General features: G+C 32.1%; 1 protein-coding gene across 1 annotated transcript; it reads right to left on the bottom strand.

Annotated features, from left to right (window-relative positions):
* Positions 1–271: 271 nt before the first annotated feature.
* LOC123202630 lies at positions 272–11,289 on the bottom strand. Its single transcript, XM_044618598.1, has 10 exons — positions 8,372–11,289; positions 7,781–8,284; positions 7,083–7,601; positions 5,917–6,675; positions 5,113–5,769; positions 4,380–4,898; positions 3,219–3,977; positions 2,418–3,071; positions 1,675–2,193; positions 272–1,546 (listed from the first exon to the last, which is right to left on the bottom strand). The coding sequence occupies exons 1-10, from the start codon at positions 11,105–11,107 to the stop codon at positions 773–775; spliced, it is 8,400 nt and encodes a 2,799-aa protein (XP_044474533.1). The 5' UTR covers positions 11,108–11,289; the 3' UTR covers positions 272–772.
* Positions 11,290–20,931: the final 9,642 nt, after the last annotated feature.

The following is a 20,931-nucleotide window of genomic DNA, read 5'->3' as shown; positions in this document are numbered from 1 at the left end:
TCAAGACAGAGGAGATCTTCTAGTTAAATTTACTAGAAAATCAAAATATTACAATTTATAGTGCAAGAAAAAACTTTTTCTCACAATACAACAAACCCTAGAAGAGAAAAATAAGTGAATAAGTGATAGAATTCTATCTTATTGAAATTTTAGCCCAAAATTTGCCGAATGAAATAGTATTAACAAAATAATAACAAAAATAAAAATACAACAATATTTACCTGGTTCGGATTTTGTAAATGAAATCCTACATCTAAGACAAAGGTATTTTTCTAGTCAATCCATTAATATATTGTCCAAGTACAAAATTTATACAATAGTTCATCCAAACCAACAAGATTAATAAACTATTAACCTAACAAAGAAAGATCCAACAAAGAGAACCCACAAATTTCTCACCCAACTGACCAAAATCAACAAATCGAGAAACTAGACAAAACCATAACAACAATGAGAGAAAGACGATTGGACTTAAAAGAGAAGAACTAATCAAATGTAGAAAAAGCAAAATAACCAAGGTAAAACACTGCTTTTATATCCTTGGTGAAAAATATCATAACTCATGAATTAACAAAATGCCCATGACTTATTCGCAATATTACAAAACTGTTTGAGACACACATTGAACATATCAAATTTCGCCGATTGAAATAACCTTGGTTTTTTAAACTCAAGGTTAGTAAAATATCCAAACCAATAGATGACTAGTTTGACCATACCAAGAAATGACATATTAACCCCAACTTTAATGAATCACAATTATGCCCTTCAACTAAAAGTTTAAGACACACAAATCCCACACGTGCTGGATAGTGGAATTAAGGTCACCCTTCCATAAATATTCAACATCAATATTTTCTGTTAATTGTACCTTCTTTAGTTTTGGTGTGCTTAAACCTCCATGAGAAAAAATCTTGAAATTGGGGCATTGACTCACAATCACTTGTTCTAAGCATGGGAATTGGAAAGTGTAATTGGCAGAGCAAAAACATACAAGACTTTTCAAACAATGAAGCTCCAATGTTTTTAATTGGCTGAAAACAATCTCATCTTCCATTGACTCTATCTCAGTTGCTATAACCTCTGTCACTAACTCGCATTCTCTGATTTTGATTGTTGTGATTTGAACAAGAGTTCTCACCACTGAGCATGCTAATATTTTTGCCAATCCATTACAACTGTAGACTTCCAAATGCTTTATATTTTTGAAGCAAATGTATGAGGATGGCATCAAATATGTCAAACAATGACAACTCCATACTCTCAAAGTTTGAAGATTTTGGAAAAATGTTTCCACTTGGGAATCTTGTTTCCTTGCATATCTTTCATATGGGAGTAGTTCTTGGAAAGTACAATTATACAAATCCAGTGCTTCCAGATTGTACAATTTTTGAAGGAGACCAAACTGAAATGCTAATGAATCCTCATCAATGCCAACCACACGAAGAAATTTAAGGTTTCCAAAGCTACCTGCTAGATTACGATTCATGCATATGGATTTTACATTATCTGCATTTAAACCCAATGATTCCAAATTGGGTATGACCTGAAAAACAATGAACAAATAAATAGATGTGACCAACAAGCAACAATCAGTTTCATTAAATACTTTATATGACGTACTAAGCTTTATGTCTATGCTACAGTTTTTAGCGGTAATAGGAGAATTCATACCTTTTCAAACGAAAAGAGGGCCGGTGGGCTCTCTCCATATAAAGTATATACTTTGATCTTGTTACAATCATACACATACAACTCCTTTAGCATTGGCCACTCTGCTGTATGCAACCCCAAGTAGAAATGTTTGAGCTCTGGTAAATTATCTAGTTTGAGCATAGTTAATTGAGGAAACAAAGATCTTGGAGCCTCATCTACTTCCTGCCCGGCGACAATTTCCCCCAAACCGCAAGAGAATAGCGTGAGTTTTTTGATTTGCAAAAGACTAGTAGCTATGGAAACTGGAAACAGATTTTTTATATTCCAACAGTTCTCAACAGTTAATGTTTCTAGATTCTGAAAGGTAAGAAGTTCTTGAGTACTATCAGATGGAACAATAGTCACCAAATTTTCACAGAATTCAACTCTCACTTCTTTTAATTTGCAAAAAGAATCTCCATAGAGTTGGTTGTGCCATATCAACTGCAAGTTACCCAAGTGCACGAGTTGCATCTCCTCCAAGTTTGGAAAAGCAACCTGCAAATTAAAATTAAACATTATTTTGCCTTAATAAAAACCACTTAAGAAAAATAAATTAAAATAAATTAAAAAAAAAAAAAAGTATATCACATTCAACTATGCATACATAACAAGTGAATTTCTAATTAGAGTAGATAAAAGTAAAAATATAGTAAATACAAAGGTTAATAAATTGGAAAAAAAAATTGTATTGTGAGAAATAGAGTTTCAAATAAACAAACCTTTTCACAGAAGAGAGGTGCAATATGCTCTGATTGGTGCTTCATATCAGCGAAAACAAATGTCTCAATCTTTGGACATCTGGCTACTCTAATACTTTTCAAGGACGGACAAGCCAAACTTCTAATTCCTGAACAGAATCTTGCCAAGTTTGGCAATGACTCAAGACTAATGGAGTTGAGTTGGGGGATATAAATTTTATCAATCTCTGCATCATTTTCTCCTTTCCTGATGATTTCATCTATCAAAGCACAGTTTTTTACTTCTATATCTTGGAGTTGAGCAAGGCCTAGGATGATGGCTGGTGTAAATATATATCTCAATCCATTGCATTTGTGCACTTTAAGAGACTTCAAATTCTTCAAGTTTAAAAAATCTTGATGGCTTCTCTTTGAAGTATGTCCATCAACATTTAGTGTTCTTTCTGTATCAAACAATTGTTTCAGCGAATCACAATTTCTTACTTCCAGTGTTTCCAGATTTTCAAAGCCGCTTAACACATGCGATGGAATTGCACTTGATGATTCCAAAAATGCGTCCAAAACTAGTGACTTTAAATTATAAAATAAGTCATCCAAAACTTCAGATTTCCAAATTTTTTCTTTTAATTCCGAGAATTCAGAGAGTTTCAGATCCTCTATGTTGCGGAAACCAACCTACCAAACACAAAATATTGGGTTAGCACGTGTCAAAAAGAGCATAGGGTAAAATAAAAAAAAAAGTATTTTGTGCTTAAAGATATGAATTAATATCAAGGTCCCTGAAATTTTAAATATTAGTAAAAAGAATTTGTGAATAAATACCATATTTGTAAACATGTGTTGGATTGTGGAATTAAGGTCATCCTTCCAAAAAGACTCTGCCTTGATCTTTTTAGTTAGTTGCACCTTGTCTAATTTTTGTGTGCTTAAACTTCCCTGAGAAAAAGTCTTCATATTAGGGCATTGACTCACAATTACTTGTTCTAAGCATGGGAATCGGAATGCATAATTCGCAGAGCAGAAGCATGTGAGACTTTTTAAACAATGAAACTTTAGCTTTCTCAGTTGGCTAAAAACAACCTCTTCTTCTGTTGTATTTATCTCAGTCGCTACAACCATTCTCAATGACTCACATTCACTTACTGAGATTGTTGTGAGATGGACAAGAGCTGTTGCTGCGGAACATGACAAGATATATTTCAATCTATTACAACTGTAGACGTTCAAATTCTTAATGTTTTTGAAGCAGATGACTGAGGATGACATCAAATATGTCAAACAATGACATCTCCATACTTTCAGAGTTTGAAGATTTTGGAGAAATGTTTCCATTCTGAAATTTTGTTTCCTTGCATATCCTTCATATGGGAGTAGTTCTTGAAATGTACAATCATATAGACCAAGTGTTTCCAAATTGTGCAATTTTTGAAGGAGACCAAACTGAAATCCTACTGAGTAATCATCAAAGCTATCCAGTCCAAGAAATTTAAGTTTCCCAAAACTCTTAGCTGGAATAGGGTCGAGACATGAGGATGTTACGTTATCAGCATTTAAACCCAATGTTTCCAAATTGGGTATGACCTGAAATTCGATGAACAAGTAAATACAAGTGACCAACAAACAATAGTCTGTTTTGTTAGTTACTTTATATGAAATCATAAGCGAGTAAAAATAACAATTTGAGATGCTATGAAATGAAAAAATACTATGCATAATATCCTATCTACTTTTAAAGAAGAAAGGTGAAACTTTTAACCACATATCTTTTTCCAATTAATTATATGTATGCTTTAAATAAATATAATTTTGTAATTTGATTGTAAACATGACAAATTGCCACTCCATTATTAATTAAGACAAATTATTTTTCATTGAAACATGACGAATTTCCACTTGACTGATTTAGAGAGAAAAGAAAAAACTGAAACAAATTAAACTGAATGACTATGCTGCAGTTTTTAGTAGCAGTAGGAGAAGTCATACCTTTTCAAACGAAAATAGGGTAGGTTGGCTCTCCCCATCTAAAGCATATATTTTTATTTTATTACAATCGTACACCTCCAATTGCTTAAGCATTGACCACTCCGCTGTATAGGACCCCAAGTAGAAATGTTTGAGCTTTGGTAAATTATTTAGTCTGAGCCACGTTAATTGAGGAAACAAAAATATAGGTGCCCCACCTACTTCTCCCTTGGCAACAATTTCCTCCAAACCGCAAGAGAATAGCATGAGTTTTTTGAGTTGCAAAAGACTGGTAGCTATGGAAACTGGAAACAGACATTTTATATTCCAACAGTTCTCAACAATTAATGTTTCTAGATTGTGAAAGGCAAGAACACCTTGAGTACTATCAGATGGAACCATGGTCACCAAATTTTCACAGAATTCAACTCTCACTTCTTTTAATTTGCAAAAAGAATCTCCATCGAGTTGGTTGTGCCATATCAAATTCAAGTTACCCAAGCGCACGAGTTGCATCTCCTCCAAGTTTGGAAAAGCAACCTGAAAATTAAAATTAAACATTATTTTGCCTTATGAAAAACCACTTAAGAAAAATAAATTAAAATAAACAAAAAAGCATGTCACTTTCAACTATGCATACATAACAAGTGAATTTCTAATTAGCGTAGATAACAGTAAAAATATAGTAAATACAAAGGTTAATAAATTGGAAAAAAAAATGTAATGTGAGAAACAGAGTTTCAAATAAACAAACCTTTTCACAGAAGAAAGGTGCAATACGCTCTGATTGGTGCTTCATATCAGCAAAAACGAATGTTTCAATCTTTGGACATCTGGCTACTCTAATACTTTTCAAGGATGGACAAGCCAAACTTCTAATTCCTGAACAGAATCTTGCCAAGTTTGGCAATGCCTCAAGACTAATGGAGTTGAGTTGGGGGATATAAATTTTATCAATCTCTGCATCATTTTCTCCTTCTTTCCTGATGATTTCTTCTATCAAAGCACAGTTGTTTACTTCTATATCTTGAAGTTGAGCAAGGCTAAGGATGACAGACGGTGTAAATATATACCTCAATCCATTACATTTGTGCACTTTAAGAGACTTCAAATTCTTCAAGTTTAAAACATCTTGATGGCTTCTCTTTGAAGTATGTCCATCAACATTTAGTGTTCTTTCTGTATCAAACATTTGTTTCAGCGAATCACAATTTCTTACTTCCAGTGTTTCCAGATTTTTTAAGCCGCTTAATACATGAGATGGAATTGCACTTGATGATTCCAAAAATGCATCCAAAACTAGTGACTTTAAATTATAAAATAAGTCATCCGGAACTTCAGATTGCCAAATCTTTTCTTTTAATTCTGGGAATTCAGAGAGTTTCAGATCCTCTATGTTGCTGAAACCGACCTATCAAACACAAAAAATATTAAGTTAGCACGTGTCAAAAGAGACCAAAGTGAAAAATTAAAACAAAAAATTAAGCTTAAAGATATGAATTAATATCGAAGTCCCTGAAATTTTAAATATCAGTAAAAAGAATTTGTGAATAAATACCATATTTGTAAACATGTGTTGGATTGTGGAATTAAGATCATCCTTCCAAAAAGACTCTGTCTTGATCTTTTTAGTTAGTTGCACCTTGTCTAATTTTTGTGTGCTTAAACCTCCTTGAGAAAAAGTCTTCATACTAGGGCATTGACTCACAATTACATGTTCTAAGCATGGGAATTGGAATGCATAATTGGCAGAGCAGAAGCATGTGAGGTTTTTCAAACACTGAAGCTTCAACTTTTTTAGCTGGCTAAAAACAATCTCTTCTTCTGTTGTACTTACCTCAGTCGCTACAACCATTCTCACTGACTCACATTCTTTTACTGAGATTGTTGTGAGATGGACAAGAGCTGTTGCTGCAGAGCATGACAATATATTTTTCAATCCATTACAACGGTAGACTTTCAAACTCTTAATGTTTTTTAAGCAGATGACTGAGGATGACATCAAATATGTCAAACGATGACATCTCCAAACTTCCAGAGTTTGAAGATTTTGAAGAAATGTTTCCATATTGGAATTTTGTTTCCTTGAATATCCTTTATATGGAAGTAGTTCTTGGAATGTACAATCATACAGACAGAGTGCTTCCAAATTGTGCGTTTTTTGAAGAAGACCAAACTGAAACCCTACTGAGTAATCATCAAAGCTATCCAGTCCAAGAAATTTAAGTTTCCCAAAACTCCTAGCTGGAATAGGGTCGAGACATGAGGATGTTACGTTATCGGCATTTAAACCCAATATTTCCAAATTGGGTATGACCTGAAATTCGATAAACAAGTAAGTACAAGTGACCAAAAAGCAACAGTCTGTTTCATTAATTACTTTATATGAAATCATAAGCGATTGAAATTAACAATTTGAGATGCTATGAAATTTAAAAAATACTGGGCATAATATCCTATCTACTTTTAAAGAAGAAAGGTGAAACTTTTAACCACTTATCTATTTCCAATTAATTATATATATGCTTTAAATAAATATAATTTTGCAATTTGATTGTAAACATTACAAATTGCCACTCCATTATTAATTAACTAAGACAAATGATTTTTCATTGAAACATGACAAATTTCCACTCAACTGATTTAAAGAGAAAAGAAAAAATTGAAACAAATTAAACTGAATGGCTATGCCACAGTTTTTAGTAGCAATAGGAGAAGTCATACCTTTTCAAACGAAAATAGGGCAGGTTGGCTCTCTCCGTTGAAAGCATATAATTTTATTTTATTACAATCGAACACCTCCAATTGTTTAAGCATTGACCACTCTGTTGTATAGGACCCCAAGTAGAAATGTTTGAGCTGTGGTAAATTATTTAGTTTGAGATAGCTTAATTGAGGAAACAAAAATATCGGTGCCCCAGCTACTTCCCCCTTGGCAACAATTTCCCCCAAACCGCAACAGACTAGCCTGAGTTTTTTGAGTTGCAAAAGACTTGTAGCTATGGAAATTGGAAACAGACTTTTTAAATTCCAACAGTTCTCAACAGTTAATGTTTCTAGATTTTGAAAGGTAAGAAGTCCTTGAGTACTATCAGATGGAACAATAGTCATCAATTTTTTACAAAACTGAACTCTCACTTCTTTTAATTTGCAAAAGGAGTCTTCACAAAGTTGAATGTGCCACATCAACTGCAAGTTATCCAAGTGTAAGAGCGTCAACTTCTCCAAGCCAGGCAAATCAACCTACAAAAAAATAAAACAATGAATCTAATAATAATTATACTGATAATGATAATTACAATAATAGTTTTAAGACCATTATTGGTAATTAAATGCATCTAATAGTATTACTAATAGCTATAAAGAATGTTAAAAGTTTGAGGCTGACAGGCCACGAAAATTTCAATAAGAAATAAGTTCACCTTGTTGTCAAACAGGGGCTCTATATTAGTAGTAAGAATGTTCTCCAAGCTCTCTTCTCCTGATTCTATTCTTAGTGCGTCTACACTAGATGAATTGGGGAAGAATGTCCTTAAACTAGAGCAACTCTCAATGTGAAGTTCATTCAAGGTAGGGAATTGAAGTGAATTTCCAATACCAAATCTTGTGAGTTTTGGAAGCCCTTGTAGCTTCAAGCAGAATAGTTTAGGAAAAGTCATTTCAATTATCTTATCTGCTCCTTCTAGTCCTTCTGAGTCAAATATTACTGCTTCCATTGACTTACAGTTGCATATCACAAGCTTTTGGAGTTGCACTAAACTTTTGACCACAGAAGATGAAAACAGAAACTTCAAACTGTTACACTCTTCCACGGTTAAGCTTTTTAAGCATCGAATATATGAAGACATGGGCTGGAATAGATTAACCCATATATTCTCAGTATTGATTGAGGACAGCTTCAAGTTCTCCAATCTTGTTAAAACAACCTATAGACACAAAAAAAAAACATTCCTCCATAATCAACTTACATATTAAAAGTAAATAAATGAAGAAAAAGACAAAGAGATACATACCTCCAAGCCAAAACTTATGAACTGGGGTAGGCCTTGTAGCACTAGGGAGTGCAACTGTTTAAACTCAATCTTACAATCCTTTTTGTTTTCATCAACATGGTCTTTGCTTTCTTCACCAAAAATCTCCTTTAGCATCTCGCAATTAGTTACATCAATTTTTTCAAGCAGCAATAAGTTTTTGGCCATGGAGGATGAGAAGAGATACCTCAACTTGTCACATTTAGCTACTTCTATGATTCTTAATTGGCTGAAAGACTTTGCACTATCTAGACCGCAACATATCTGCTCCATATTACTTAGATTAATAAGAAACATTGATTCTAAGATTGGAAAGGCATCATTAGAATGAATGCACTCCATTGAGTTGACAATAGACAAAATTTCAGAACTATTTTGTACAGAGAGATGCTTTAATCCTGGGAAACCTTCTCTGTCAAGTTCCCAAAGCATATCCTTAACGCCATCCAGCTGATCTAGATAGAGATATTTTGCTTTCTCCATTAAAATTTCAATTCCATACCTCACATGAAGGCTTCCGTTGAACTTTAGTCTCAACGTTCTCGAGGTTTCATATTCATAAGACCAGTCCCATACATCTCCAATATGTACTTTATACTTTTCTAAGTTCACTGGAATAAAATCTTGCTGTATGATCTGCACCGTCAGGATATGTATGCATAAAGTGTTCAATTGAGACAATTCCTTCAACTCTGCGAGACTAGCGTTATTTTGTCCTTCAACTTCCCATCGATCAAAGCTGTTATATATATATAGCTCTTCTAATCGAGACAAGCTGGCTATGACATTTGGTGGGATTACTTTAAGCTTTGGACAATGGCTCAACTGTAATAGCTTAAGTTCTGTCAGCTGTTTGAAACTTTCAGGCAATTTTTCAAAATCACAACTTATGAATGTAAGAGTCTCTAATTTCCTTAGCTCTCCTATCATTGTTATATCTCCCAAGTAGCAATCACGGAGATACAATCTTTTAAGGTTTGCTAAGCAACCAAATGATGGTGGTGGTGGTAATAATTGAACTCCTCCCAATTCTAGTACTTTGAGTTCCTTCATTCCTTCGAAAAAGTGTTCTGGGATTTGTAAAGAAAGTTCTTCTTCAATACACAAAGTAAACAAGTTAAGTTGTGGAAACTCTACCCTTTCGGGAAGTCCATCACCATCAGTATGTCTATAGAACAAAGACATTGCAATTGAATGTCTGTACATTCTCTTCATTAGCACTTCCTTAATGCCCTCGACATCTGGAATATCAAATATACATTTCTCTTTTGCAATTGATAGAACAACAGTATGAACGACATCATGCATTTTGACCCTCTCGTTATTATTACTTTTCAACAACAAACACGAAGCTTGGAGATAATCAATCAGCGACTTTAATCTATTTCTTGCATCATTAATTGTATGAACATTTTCAAACAAGCCCAACCCCATTGCGCTGAACAAGAAGAAAGAGACATGTCTATCATTAAATAGAGCACAAAGTAGAAGTAGTAACTTCGCTTCTTCACTGTTCAACAATCTGTAACTCAATTCAATAGTTGAGTATAAAGTGTTATCCATCTCTGGAACGCATATAGGATTATAACTTTTTAACTGAAGTAAGGCATCCTTCCAGACAGAATCACTTTTACCTTTCAAAGCATTTGCAATTGTTGTAACTGCAAGTGGTAAACCTGCACATTTTTCGACTAGTTCAGCTGCTATATGGCCTTTTTCTGATAAATTACCAACAATGCTCCCAAACAAATTCCTTGCATCATCACTAGCTAATGGCTCAACCGATATATTCTTCTGGGTCTTCATTTGATTTAATACAACTAGTGTTCTAGCTGTTAACAATATTGTGCATTGCAGTTTCTCATCACGGCAAATTGGAATTCCAACAACCTTCAGGTTAAGCTTCTCCCAGATATTATCTACTATTACAAGAATTTTCTTGTATTTCTTCAACCTGTAACGTAATTGTTCAGCTCTTCCATAAAGACTCTCCTGGTCCTTAAATACCATGCCCAATTGACCAGCAATGTCGGCTTGAATTTGTTTAAGATCGGGAGTTTCTGTTACCTCAGCAATCACCACCTCATCAAATAACTTATCTTCCTTGGCTTTCCAAGCAACTTTTTTGACCAGTGTGGTTTTGCCCACACCACCCATACCGTATACTCCAATCATATTAACACTAGAATCCTTCAATGTGTCCATGATATCCTGGAAATTTGACTCTCTAGACAGGAAGTGTTCATATCCCTCATCCAAAAATATGGATTCCGTCCTCTGTAGAAAGTGGGGGTGGGAAACTCTACTGAATTTTCCTTGTTCCAATAGATCTGCACCGTCCTCCGCCACCTTCTCTGCTTCTTTGCTGAGCCTGAAACGTTTAATCAAATGAGGACACAAGCCTTTGAAACAGCGCATCTTTGTTTTATCTTCATCATCAACGAGCTTTGCTACCCGTTCCACGAACTCTTCCACACCCTTCAGCCACTCAGTAACTTCATTATAAATCTCTTCACCTTGTCTTTCAGCCACTTTTACATCTTCTTCCACATCTTCTCTTCTACTTCTGAGCTCCTTAACTCGCTCCTTCAGCTTCTTCATGTAGCTCTGGTACTTAAACACATAGTTAACTTGCTGACAACCGAATTCACAAACTGTCTCTGTAACTTTCTCTGCAGCTTTGGAAGCAGCAGCAGTAGCAGCAGCCAGTTCAGCCATTACGTATTTCTAGCAATTTACTGTAATCTTTGCCTTCTTTTAGGTTTAAAGAAGTAAAGCCACTGACAAATTCTCAATGAACAAAATCTAATGACCAGAGAACTACAGGAGAGTAATTCTTGGATAATTAAAACTAGGAATGTGAGAAACAATAAGATTAAAACATGATTAAGAAAGTTTTTTTTTTTTTTTGGGTTTAAAAAATAAGATAGAAAAGGGCTTTTTTTTGTTTTTGGATTTTTTTTATTCTGTTTAAAACTGAATATATAAGAGAAAAGCCTTAGAGAAACAGAAAAGAAAAAGGGAAAATACAGACAACAAAGAACTGCAGGACACTAGTTTTTTGACAATTAAAACAAGGGGAAAAAACTCTTTTTTTTTCTTTTTTTAAGGAAGTAACTCTAGCTAAGCAAATATACAAGAGAAAAAACTGAATGCTGATGCTTTAAGAAAAAAAAAAAGAAAACTAAATGATAAAAGATCTAGCTTCAAGCAAACAGATGAGTGCTAGAAATATAAGGAATAATAGTCTAGCAAAGCTAATAAAACACCAGAAAATTAAAAATATTGAAACAGTAGAACATTGAGAGACTGAAAAAGAAAACAGGAAATGATTATGGAAGCTTTTAGAACAAGTGCACCTGAATCACTATCTTTCCGAGACTTGTATTGAAGAACCAGAAAACTGTAATGACTTTTCTTCTGCGTGAGTAAGATTGAACCAGCAATTATTGAAAGTGTTTGATTGCAAATGAACAAATAATTAGTCTCTACCACAAGGGTATCTTTGATGTGCATTGACTTAGGTCTATGTCAACAATTCAATTCTATTGAAACCATATATTTAAGTGGTTGTTAATATCCATGTTACACCTACAAGTATATTATTACAATAAATTTCATAAAAAGTAATGAAAATTTTTATCTTAGAAATTCAAATATTCATCTTAAAAGTTAATCGAGATAAAAGATCAAATCATCACAAAAAATGTGTTATCAAAGGGTAATGCCCATAAAAAAGGAAATCATTCTTAATAACTAGTCATTATAAACGAAATAATGTTTCATCATAAAAAGATATACATTTTGGAACGAAATTTTTTGTTTATAAACAAATTATATTTTATCCCAAATAACACTATTTTAATTAAAAAAAACACATTTAAGAACAAAATTTCCGTCCTTGTTTATGCAAAAGAACCAAGGACAAAATTTTTCCTATTTGTTTGTTTGGTGAATTGTGAACAAACTTTTTCGTCTTTAATTGTATAGTGAATTAGAGGTAAATATTTTCGTCTTTGATTGTACAATAAATTAAAGACAATCTTCTCCGTCCTTGATTGTGTAATGGATTAGAAACAAAAATTTTCAACCTTGGTTATATAATGAATTGGGGACAAATTTTTGCCTTTAATTGTGTGATGAATTAAGGACAATGTTTTTTGTCTTTAATTGTATAATAAATTGGAAACAAAATTTTTTGTCCTTGATTGTGAAGTAAATTGGGACAATTTTTTTTGCCCATAATTCTGTTGTGAATTGGGGACAAAATTTTTTGCATAAGTTTATGTGGTAAATTTGAGATGAGAATTTCAATGTTAAATGAGAAGAAATAGTTATATTGATCTTCAAAGTCCAATAATTCATATAAAATATTTTTTAATCTAATTAAAAAAACATTAATCATATCAAATTGTTATTACCATGAATCTATATGTAATATGTTCTGACAATCAAACGAAGAGTTTATATGTTACATACAGAAGAAGTTGATTGAACTCTAAAGGCATTAGATTATTCAAACTACATTCAATTCAAAACTCAAATGGACAATTTCAAGTCTCAAAAAGGTTTTTAGACTCTAAGTATGTTTTATAGCACCTAGAAAACAAAGTATAATAGTCTCAGAGTGTTTGGGTGTATGTGAAATTATGTTGGATTAAGTTTATCCAAATGGTTAATGAAAAACTTGATTTTGACTTTTCCTTGACCATGCACAACCGTACATGCCCAATGTATGCTTGTACATGGTAGATAGATAAGGAAGATTCATTATCCTTATTCATGCTCAATAATGCAAATAAATCACGAATTGTGCGGGATAATGATTCAAAGATGCATGCCTGTGCATCCATGATGTACGGTCGTACATGGTTTCTATATATGTAGGTATGATTTTTCACTTTTGCAATTTCACTATTCATATATATAGTGTCACACTCATAAAACCAAACACCGTTCTCGTGCATCACATCCTTATAGATTGTTGTGCATTGTTCCAGCCTCTATTTCGTTCGTGCTTCATGAAGATATCAAGGTGTAAGCCTACACTTAGTTTGAGAGCAACTTCAATGCCTTCTAGTGACTGTGAAAGATGAATGTGCCACCAATACAGATATAATCTCTATAAACAATCTATGTGTGTTTATACATATTGTGTATTCGACATCCTACAAGGGAGATTTAAGTGGGGTTTGTGGTCTTTATTAATTTTAAAAATTTTCAAATGTCAATTCTGCTACTCAAAGCCACAAAACCTTATAGACGACACCTTTCAAACTAAAGAAACATTCAAGGATAATATTAAGTTATTGCTTATGCTGCTTATTGGTGTACAAGGTTTTTCTTGGATGTTGTCATAATCTTATATATTTTATAGGTCCTGAGCATGTCGCCCTTCTTGTATAATTAGGCATGGCTTGCTCTTATGCAAGGCAATGACTATCTTTATGACTTGAGCCAACTGAGGGACCAATCATCTACCATAAGGAGGGAACTAATAAAGATAGATGAGAGGTCAAAGATATTGATAAGATGTCTCAAGATCGAAAAGGCATCATTATCAACAAACCTGGCCTTCTATTAATAACGATTGCAAAAGAATTAAAAGGAGCCAGATAATCTTCAAACTAAGAAGCCTTATTTGTATGTATCTCTTTGGTCTAAGACAAAGCATGTTAAAAGTCTCAAAGTGAAGGTGGTGTTTCATGCTATCTGGTTTTGGTTCCCTGTAGCACTCCATTCAAAATATCCTATCCTTCAAGATAAAATGCTAGTAATATCTAATATGCATGCAATATAATCATAAATAAAATCCGTAATCTAACATGTATAATTCACATTTCATATTTGAATAAAACCTCAAAAGTTTTTATTGATTATAATAAAAACTAATATCTCCAACAACACCAAACATGCCAATAAAATATCTCAAATCCACAATCATATACTAGAAAATAAAATTAAGTCCCAAAACATCATATCATAATCTGAGGTTATTTATTCTATTTCTATGAGTTCATCGCTCGCATGTCACTTTATCACTAATCCACTGCCTCACCTCTATCACCTCTAATCCTATCACTTGAAAAATGCAAATAAAGAGAACGAGTGTAAAATACATAGTAAGGAGGAATGATCTATCCTACATTTCTTATTCAAAATCTATCTCTTTCTTTTACAAACCTAGGTTATCTCTTTCTCAATCTTAGGTTGTCGATATTTGAACTGAATCTAAGGGAATTGATATACCCACTTTAGTGACCACTATTTAGGCTATCCATTGATTGTTGTTTTGTACCTTGCACTTGATAGCATGGATTAAGTTGCCTATTGCAAGCAAAGAACAAGCCTATTTGTGATATTGACTAATAAGCACGTTTCACTTGGCAAGAAGTTAGTTTCACTAGTCGAGAAGTGTTAACTATTGGGGTACAATTAACTACATCTCTTAAGAAGTCTGATGAGCATTCAGGTGATTATGCACTAGTGGCCTTGAGATTGGGTAGCTTAGGCTACTTATCACATCTATAGTGAAGGTCGAACCACTATTGTGTCTATGAGTCATATGAAATATGGTTGTTCGCCTTGAATGTCACCTCAATAAGGAAAAATGTGGAGCTTGATGCTTTAGAGTATTTTGAACTTTTCCTTATTGGAAGGTTTTGTTGGGAGCTAACAAGTTCATAGTGTAAGGTGTGCTAATGAGGATTTGGGATCCTTCGGTCATTGTTCCATTGTTTTTATCGTTGATGAGAGTGAGTAGACTATTGAGAAGGTGTAGATGTTTCTGCAGCTATTCCTTCTTAGAGTTAGATTCTTTTTGGTGAGGCACATGCTACTGAGTAGCATAGTGTGTCTTTTCGACAATGCTAGGTAAGTCACTTTCAATTAGTTTTAGTTTAGGAACCGTATCATGACCTAGTTGTAGGATGCTAGCTATCATATTACATAAAACTTGGTGGTTATGGGCTATTATATGAAAATCTAGATGATTGATTTTCTATGCCACCTTCCTCAAGCCATTGATCAAATTTTTAATTATGTCTGAGAATGGAATGATGAGCCTCCTTCTAACATAAAATTGTCGATGTAATTTTTTGGTATCAACCGATATAACATTTTCAAGCCTTGCACAATTAGGTTAAAGCAGCATCTATTTAAATTTTGAGTAGACTCTAATTATTTAATATGAATGCAAAGAACAAATAAAATGTAAGAAGAATTAGACACATAATTTTTAATGTGGTTCGGACAAATGGTTGAAATGCTATTGTTCTTAGTGTTGAGATGTATAATGTCTGAGAATGAATACTATGAACATGGATGCATTTTATCTCTAGTTTTTTCTTTTTTTCCCACTTCTCACCTGAATAGTCGTTTAAATCCATACAATTGTAAAAACGAAATTACATTTAAATTAAGATAATCAAGAGATTTTTAATTTAAGCAAGATTATAAAAATTTATTTAAGTCCTTATTGAGCCAAAAGAAAATATTTACAATAGATTCTAATTAAGAATGTAAAAATAACTTCAACTTTGCCATTGAAAACGAAAAAAAACAGTAAAATACTTGTAAAAAAAATTGTGAAAAATTCTTTGCTAAATAGATGTCCTCTCGCCGTGTCAAATTGGAAAATCTACACATATCCTTTGCTAGATTAATGTTGGATAGGAATAAGCTGAAGTAATTTCTAGTGGCTGGTGTTGACGATTTGGATATCCGAAGAGATGCTTTTAGATAAAGAATTCCGGGTGGCCGGAGGGTGTCGGATAGCATTTGCATGCCTCTCAGATTTTGATTAAAATTTTACTCTAATGGCAAGTGGGTCATTGTCAATTATATAGAGGGATATCAGTCTCCCACTTTTACAAGCCAAATTTTTTTTAAAATAATACTGTATTAGGTAGCTAATAATAATATATAATATATAAATATTATAAATACGCTGTCCTAATTAAGATTATATCCCTCAAACACAAAAATTTGCGAAAGAAAATAAAAATTAGAACTTTACTTTTGTGATCAATTTGATACTTTTGCGAAAGAAAATAAAATAAATCATTAATTTTAATACAATCATTTTGAAATTAATTTATTAATTTCATTTTAAATTACAACTTAAAATAAGTGATTAAGAAAAAAGCTATAATAATTCTAAACTTATACATTTTTTTCATCCTTGACAGGTTGCCATAGATTTCGATAAGTTGGTGTTAAATTGTACTATCTTCATTTATGCTATTGAAATGTAATATATAGATTTATATATTAAATACGAATTCAGTATCATATCTTGATTCTTTTTAGGTTTTTGTCTCCCTTTCATCTAATTTTCCTTTTTATAATGATAAGTGGGGAGACTGCCAGCTGAGTTAGGTGAATGTTTGTCCTTCTTGTCGGATGGTTTCTTATATTCATGATTAACCTACTCTTGTTCTTTTAGAATATAAAATGTTTTAATATAGTGATCATTATCAGTTCCATCTGTCATCCACTTTTATAAATCAAATGGCATTAAATCAATCCTCATTATTTGTATAAAAAGACTTGGGCATTGACCCAAAGTGCGCCTTCTTCTAAGCTGTTATGCTAAAATAGTGTGGTTAATTAATCGTTTATCAACTGGTTTTATTAATACATATCATATGGCAATGCAGTTTCATTCTTATATGTTTTACTCTGTTCATTATTAATATGACATTTTAATATATATATATATATTGTTACCATATGACAGATAAAATTTGATTAAAATCATATTTTAGAACAATGCAATTCAAGCCAATTTATACACTATTGGAAGTACAATTTAGCCAAGATCATACCTAGTCAACATTGCATCAGTCATTTAATTTTTTTTCTTTTTTAGTTCTTTTTTTAAATTTAAAATTAAGGTCTAAGCTGATAATTCCTAAATTCATGAAGGAAATATGATTTGTTTGTATCTTGGAATATAAGTGATATTACCTGTGTAATATATATTTTGTAAGATTAATACTTTATGCAATTATATTACGTACTAATTTAAATATTAATGATAATAAATTATCAAATTATTAGATAATTTTAAATTAAAAAATTATATCCAATTATGTAATAGTATATTTTTAAAATTAATATTTTAAAAACACTCATTCTGTGAAGCTGTCGAAGTATAGTTTTCCATTAACAATAAACTTGGCAAGTGGAAATATCTTTTCAACCAACCAAATTGTATTTTCTTATAGAAAGACCCCTATTAAAGCTTTATATTCTCAACTTGTTGTCTACCCGTTGTTCAGGTCAGGACATGGAAAATATAATGGACGGTCATTGCCAGGTAAGTATGGCTAATTCTAATTTTAAATTTTTTTTTATGAAAATAAAATAATAAAAATTCAACACTAATAAATAAATGAATTAATACTATTATATAATTTAACTATTGATATATTAATGATAATAAAAATTAAATTAATAAATTTAGGAATAAATTGGGAAGTCAAAATTTAAATTAAGAGTAAATAGGACATTTACCCCCTAACCACTGGTAATGGAATAGCATGGCAGAATTAATTATCTATATGGATGTCTGCCGTCCTCTTTTACAAGCCAAATTGTGTTAAGTTAATCCTGTATTAGAAATAATAATGATTTTATTTTATTTATATTTAATCACCACAAATTGTATTGAATCGTAAATATTATAAATATATTAAGTTAATTTATAATTAATCACAAACCGTAAAATGTACACAAGAAAATAAGCTTTATTTTTGTAATTAAAAGAAAAGCTTTAGTAATTCTTAACTAAACTTGATTTTTTTTTTTTTTTTCCCTCAACATGTGCCTTAGATTTCTATAAAATTTTCATTTAAATTGTTTTACTATAAAACTCTAACTTATCGAGCAACTTCTAAAGAAGCGATTACTCACAAGTTTGGTGTCACACCGCTAAAATCCAAAGGCAGGCAGGGGCGATCTGTCATAGTGTGAGGGTGGGCACAGACCTACCCTCAAAATTACAAAGTTTGAAAATGGGCAGATCAAGCCACCATGATTTTAAAAAACATATTTTTTTCTTTTTGGTAATTTCATTTAATATGTAATGCAAATCAAACATATGCACTCTAATTTTTCTAAACTCCTTAGCTTGTGGTTTCCAAATTTTCAATCTTTTTTGTTAAGGCTTATTTTCAAAGTGAAAAATATCAAACCCTTTGTTTTGTTATTGTTTTGCTTTATAAACATTTTTTTTTATCATAAAATTTATGCATTTGATTTATAAAATAGTAAGTAATTAATACATTATTTAATGTCTTTATTTATTTATTTTCTTATTTTTTATTAAATGTTATAAATATATGTATATTTTGATTATCTAATTTGTATAAGTTGTTTGCACTTTTATCTCTTTGACTATTTTTTTTTAAATTTCCTAAATTATATCCAAAATAAAAATTAAGATTTTAGATACATATTTTCACATAAAAAACACATATGTGGTTTTCACAAAAATACCCGAATTATATTTAAAAATAAGAATTAACATTTTGGACACATCAAAACACCTAAGTTTTAATACAATTCACAATAAAAATATCAATTAGTGTTTTTGGAATATATCAAAGTGGAAAATCATGTTAAATTGAAGAGGTGTACTATTCTGGCTTGCTTTACCTTTAAATAATCAATATTCAAATATACAGATTTTTCAAGTATAAAATTCTAACTAATTTTTTAGGAGTAATGTTATGTACACAGATAATATGCATAATTTTGTGTACAAACAATGACACATCAACATGTGTTTGGATAGTTTTAAATTAGAGAAAAAACAAAATTCAGTCATATAGTAATATGTTTTGTTTTTGCATAAAATTTTACACATTATTTGTACACATAGTTTTATTAATTTTTTAATCAGTACAAAAAAGTCATGTTGATCTTTAAATTGGACAATTGATCCAGACAATTGAGTTTTGATTTTAACAAGGCCAAACGACTATTTCCCACCCAAGGTTTAGCGTTTTCTCAAATGTCCCCCCTTTAACTATGGAAATACCAAACACCCACCTATGACTGGTTAGATTTAACCAAACCCTAACGCCTAAAAATTTTATCTCTTTTTGCCCCCCTAAACTTTAAAAACTAAAATTTTCCCCCAGCCTAAGTTTTAAAAAATCACAGTTTCATCCTAGGGTTTGGTTTTGAAATCTCCGGCGACCGTTCCGGCTCCGTTGCCGATGGTCTCTCCCTCCCGAAGCAGCTTCTCCTTCCGGCGAATGCTTTCCTCCCATTTGGAGGCTCGATCGGCGTCGAAAACGGGAAAAGAGACGAAGAACTTCATCGGGGAAGATGAAGTTCTTCGTCTCCCCAGACGAAGACGAAGCCGTCGTCTTCGTCTGGGAAGACGATCGTCTTCCCAGTGGGAAAATTTTTTAAAACTTAGGCTGGGGAAAAATTTTAGTTTTTAAAGTTTAGGGGGGCAAAATAGATTCTATTTTAGTTTATTTTTAATATTATAGCAAAAATGACGATTTTACCCCTACCACCGTTAGGGTTTGATTAAATCTAACTGGTCATGGGTGGGTGTTTGGTGTTTCCATAGTTAAAAGGGGGACATTTGAGAAAACGCTAAACCTTGGGTGGGAAATAGTCGTTTGGCCTTTTAACAATTGGATTTGAAATAGACAACCTGAAGTTGGAGTGCTTTAATGGTGCTTTTAATAACCTCTTTATAAATCTTTACATATTTCACTTGTATTAGAATTGTGATTGATCTCTGAATTTGCATGAAATATTGTGTGGATTGTGGTTACTGCACACAATTGTAATTATATTGATTTATCGTTTTTTTTTTTCCACCTTTCACATTGAAGATGTTTTACCATGTAAAAATTAATTATGTTATCATATTTTTTTTTTCTTTCAGTTTCTTGATATTGTATTATTTTCCTTGTTCAAGATTATGTTATTTTTTAAAAGTTTTCTCTAGTTTATTAACGAACTATAATAAAGTCACGAAGGCCTACCTCATTAAAAATTCTAGGTTTGCCACTGAAGGCGTGTGTTGTTTTACTACCATTGGAGCGTTGAGAGAACATCCCTATGACACTTGGCACTATGCATTTCAATATGTAGAAAGACATACCAACTTAAAGTAAGTAACCTTTTCTTTTGCATTCTATCCTTAACATTTGTCCATGATGGAAAACAATAATTTCCCATTATAACAGGGTACGATCTTTATCTTATTTGCTAATATAACATATTAGGAAGATAATTATTAAATTTGAATTTAAAATATAACCAATAAAATTGTAATCTTCTTCCATCATCCTATAAATGAGAATGATCATGAAGAGAAAAAGCAATCAAATAGATTAACAAAGGTAGGATACATACTCCCCATCTTCATCAAAACATAGCATAAGCATTATCTTAAAAAAGGCAATGACTCATAAATTTACAACTATCCTTTTCAAGACCCTTGTCCAAAATTAAGTCCTTCTCAAGACATATGTTTTGTATACTTACTTCAATACTAGAAATTTTAG

The sequence above is a fragment of the Mangifera indica genome, chromosome 19 (assembly GCF_011075055.1).
Source record: "Mangifera indica cultivar Alphonso chromosome 19, CATAS_Mindica_2.1, whole genome shotgun sequence".
Lineage (NCBI taxonomy): Eukaryota > Viridiplantae > Streptophyta > Magnoliopsida > Sapindales > Anacardiaceae > Mangifera > Mangifera indica.
Note: the sequence above shows the minus strand (reverse complement) of the source record. Positions and strands in the feature narration are given on the sequence as shown.